This window comes from Callionymus lyra, chromosome 10, assembly GCF_982586985.1.
Source record: "Callionymus lyra chromosome 10, fCalLyr1.hap1.1, whole genome shotgun sequence".
Classification (NCBI taxonomy): domain Eukaryota; kingdom Metazoa; phylum Chordata; class Actinopteri; order Syngnathiformes; family Callionymidae; genus Callionymus; species Callionymus lyra.
The window spans coordinates 21,650,838-21,654,484 of NC_141827.1; the positions used below are offsets into that span (position 1 = coordinate 21,650,838).

The 3,647-nt window shown below is 40.0% G+C and overlaps 1 protein-coding gene across 1 annotated transcript; it reads left to right on the forward strand.

The window, feature by feature from the left end:
- The first annotated feature begins 348 nt into the window (after positions 1–348).
- Positions 349–3,025, forward strand: nat8l2 (N-acetyltransferase 8-like 2). Its single transcript, XM_087801119.1, has 2 exons — positions 349–431; positions 1,537–3,025. The coding sequence occupies exon 2, from the start codon at positions 1,549–1,551 to the stop codon at positions 2,218–2,220; it is 672 nt and encodes a 223-aa protein (XP_087657245.1). The 5' UTR covers positions 349–431; positions 1,537–1,548; the 3' UTR covers positions 2,221–3,025.
- The last annotated feature ends 622 nt before the right edge of the window (positions 3,026–3,647 follow it).

Sequence of the window (3,647 nt, forward strand, 5' to 3'; positions counted from 1 at the left end):
GATAATCTGGGTCGAACTAAATGATGTTATGTGAGATTCACAGATAAACTAATAAGTAAGTAAGTAATTTGTATTTATATAGCGCTTTTCCATAGTTTACATAAAAGCTTCTAAAACGACAAATTGTTTTTTGTTCAAATCATTGTTGTCATCGCCATTTTGTGTCTAACTTCCACGATCCATATTTTCGCACATTAAAAAAAAAAAAAAACCTAATCATAACTGGTCACTGAGCCGACAGGTCCGCTCGGTCTTTTCCGTTAAGGCTCGACTTTCTCCGGGTCTTCGATGTCGTCACAGACAAAGAAAAAAAATATCTCTACGTCTTGTGCTCTTCGACCCGAGAAAATCTGCAGCGTCCTGACTTGCACTTGCACATTCATTCATTGACGAACCTCCTTGGAAGTCGGTTTTGGAGCCCAAAGCAAACAGTAAGTAAAGTCGAATATTGCACAGTTATTATTGCCGTTTTGAGCGCAACAGAGCTAACATTAGCCGCTATAGCGCCCCCACTACACTGCAATGGTACCGTTGGAAACATGATAATAAGTTGTTGAAATCCATGCAATTGCATTCGTTTGTCGTCAGGTTTACGTCTTTAACACAGAAAACACACAGAAACTTCAAATAAGCAAGTAAAAGTAAATGTTTAAATACTTGATCTGAAGCCAAATTCTATTGCATCAAAGTTATAAACTTTTTATCCTGGTAAATATCATTAGGTCGGGTTGATATTATACATTTTAAATGCTAAAGGAAAAACAAATGTATATATGTCAACCAAGTGGATGACGGTGAATAGGAAAGAACTTGGTGGAGGTTTTTAGTTCAAGTTCAACAATCTAATACTTGACTAGAAACACACACGTTTCTACTCTCAACCTTCCTTGCAAAAAATGACAACATCATTATAACATATGTATTACCTGTGGAGAATTAAGAGATACAGCCGAGTTGGAATCATGTGGCTTCTTGGTATTGATCGATCAACCTCTTATGTGTATTTTAATAAAAAATAACATGTATTTCAAAATAAGAGCTTTTCAAATATCCAAAGAGAATTACTAAAAGAAACGAGGAGAATAACCCCCGATAATAAAGGACTTAATGTTTTGTACCCAATTGATTCTAGGGACTATATCACAAGTGCTCCATTGTTATGGTTGATCAGTTGAATAACTATGCAGACTCAGCAGTGTCCTCTGTTTAAATATTGACCAAGAGAAGTTATGCTGCTTAACGTCCATCAATGTGTGACTTGATGGGAGCAATAATCTCCTGCAGCCTCGTCGTTTGTATGACAGGGATAATTATTAGCTAGACTCTGATGTCATTCCCTTTATTGCTGTTTTAAAACCTTGGTCCTTGTCTGTTCTTTTATGTAAACGTATTTCTTGATTTGGACGCTGGATGGCGCTGATGGTCAAGATTACACTATGGTGTATGTCACCGAATTTGGGATTCTCCATTTCCACCTCTTTCTTATTCACATTATCAGGCAAACAAAAATATAATTTCACGTCTGTTCCTCCTCAGGTCACTGTCACCATGAAGCTGGAGATTCGTCGGTACCAACCTGCAGACAAGGATGCAGTCCGGTCCTTATTCAGCGAGGGAATTCTGGAGCACATCGGGCCTTGTTTTCGCAACGCCATGACCGGTCCCGTCCACCTGTCCATCACCATCTCCCTGTGTGTCGTCGGCTACCTGCTGGGTTCCACCCTGGCCACTGTGGCCGCACCAGCACTCTGGATTCTCGCCGTCTACTTCTGCTCCCATGAGACCTACTCAGGCTTTGTCAGGTCCAAGCTAAACACGGACATGCAGGACATCTGCGGGAACTATCTGAGTCGACCCGACAGTTGTTTTTGGGTGGCCGAGGCCGAGCTTCACGGCAGGTTCCAGATATTGGGTATCGTCGCTGTAGTGGGCAAACAAGACGGGAAGGAAAAGTACGGGGAACTGTTCCGGATGATCATTTCAAATCAGTGTCGGCGCACAGGGCTCGGCTTTAAGATGGCTCAGATGGTGCTGGACTTCTGTGAGCAACAGGGGTTCTCGAAGGTGGTTCTGGAGACCAGTTCCACACAGGTGGCCGCCGTCGCCCTTTACGAGAAACTGGGCTTCAAACTGGTCCTCACACACATGAACAGCGAAGGTCCTATATGGATGTTGTGGCTGACCAGACTGAAGATTATAAGAATGGAGAAGAAGCTGTAGAATTAAGAAGCTGTAGAGGAACATTTTAGTTCTACCATCACTGCCAAAGCACGACACATACCTCAGATCACAGTTCCAGATTGCAGTATAACAGTTTTTAATAATGTGTATTTTATAATCAGCTACAACAGTGTAAAGTTTTAACTTACCTTACCTTACCTTAAAGCAGAACTTTATCAACACAACAGAAAGTTTACTATCACTGCCATGTACTGTCTGCAACATGATTTTCATTTACTTTTCAGCAAATGATTAACTTTTAATTACTGTCCTAATCTGTTTTCTTTTATAGATATTACTCCAAACACTACCTCTTTTAAGCACTATATAAACACAAATTACTTACTTACTTACTCTTTAGTCTCTTCTTTTAGCTTAATGTGGTTGAATTGTGGGCAATTCGATCCATGCTAAGGAAATAATATATTTTAATTTACCTCGAGTAAGCGGTTTTTTAAACTGTGATAAAATAAACAAAAAGCGTAACCACCCACAGAGGACCTTTAACTGCCGAACTTTGCATCAATGTGCATTACTGTCAAACTAACACTAGATGACGCCAAAAACCCACTTGGACAGCTCACTTTGTAACGCGTGTAGAGTCTTTGTTGACTAGAAAAGAAGAAATGATGTTGATCAGATTAAAGTTTTTCACGTCGATTTTGACTATTAAAGAAACAAAAGAGTAACAACATGATTAAATTGTCACATTCATGTCGATACTAAGTTGATGAAGTAGAATGAGATGAAATTGTGCACTTGTAATCTAATAATGTCTCGGAATAAACAAGCGATCAGGTCTCAACAGCATTGAGTTTGAGGTTGTTTCGCAACTATTCTTCATATTTGAAACAAACACAAACTGGCTAATTGTGGTAAGACAAGAGGGTTCCAGTACTAGAAGAAGCTGGTTGTCATCAACAGCTGTTGACAGGAAGTGGACAGCAGACATTGCTGTGCAGCTAAAGATGAGTTTGGTTTTTCTACAATAATGTTTTCGATCCTGACACAGAAAAACATGATCACGGATACAAAGTGATGGATCAGTATCACAGCTATATGTCTCAGCAACACAACCAAACAGGATGACTGAAAAATAGAGCATAAAAGAACAGATATGAAAACAAAAGCAGTTGTGCAACACCACACTACACTGTCCTCCTAAATGTGTTTTGAAGCTGCTGGGGTTCATATTCTGCTGAAAACAACCTTTCCTAGCCCCCAGAGGATCCTTATAGGACACACACACACACACCTACACACACACCTACACACACTCTTCTACTAGAGTGAGAACCACCCAACAAGCTTCAGATATGTTGTTGTCCGCACTGACTTGAAGAGTGACTGGTGTTTTTATGAACTTTCTCTGTGATCATTTAAGAAAAAACATAAAGCATTAGCTCATTAACTGGTCCGGAGAGATG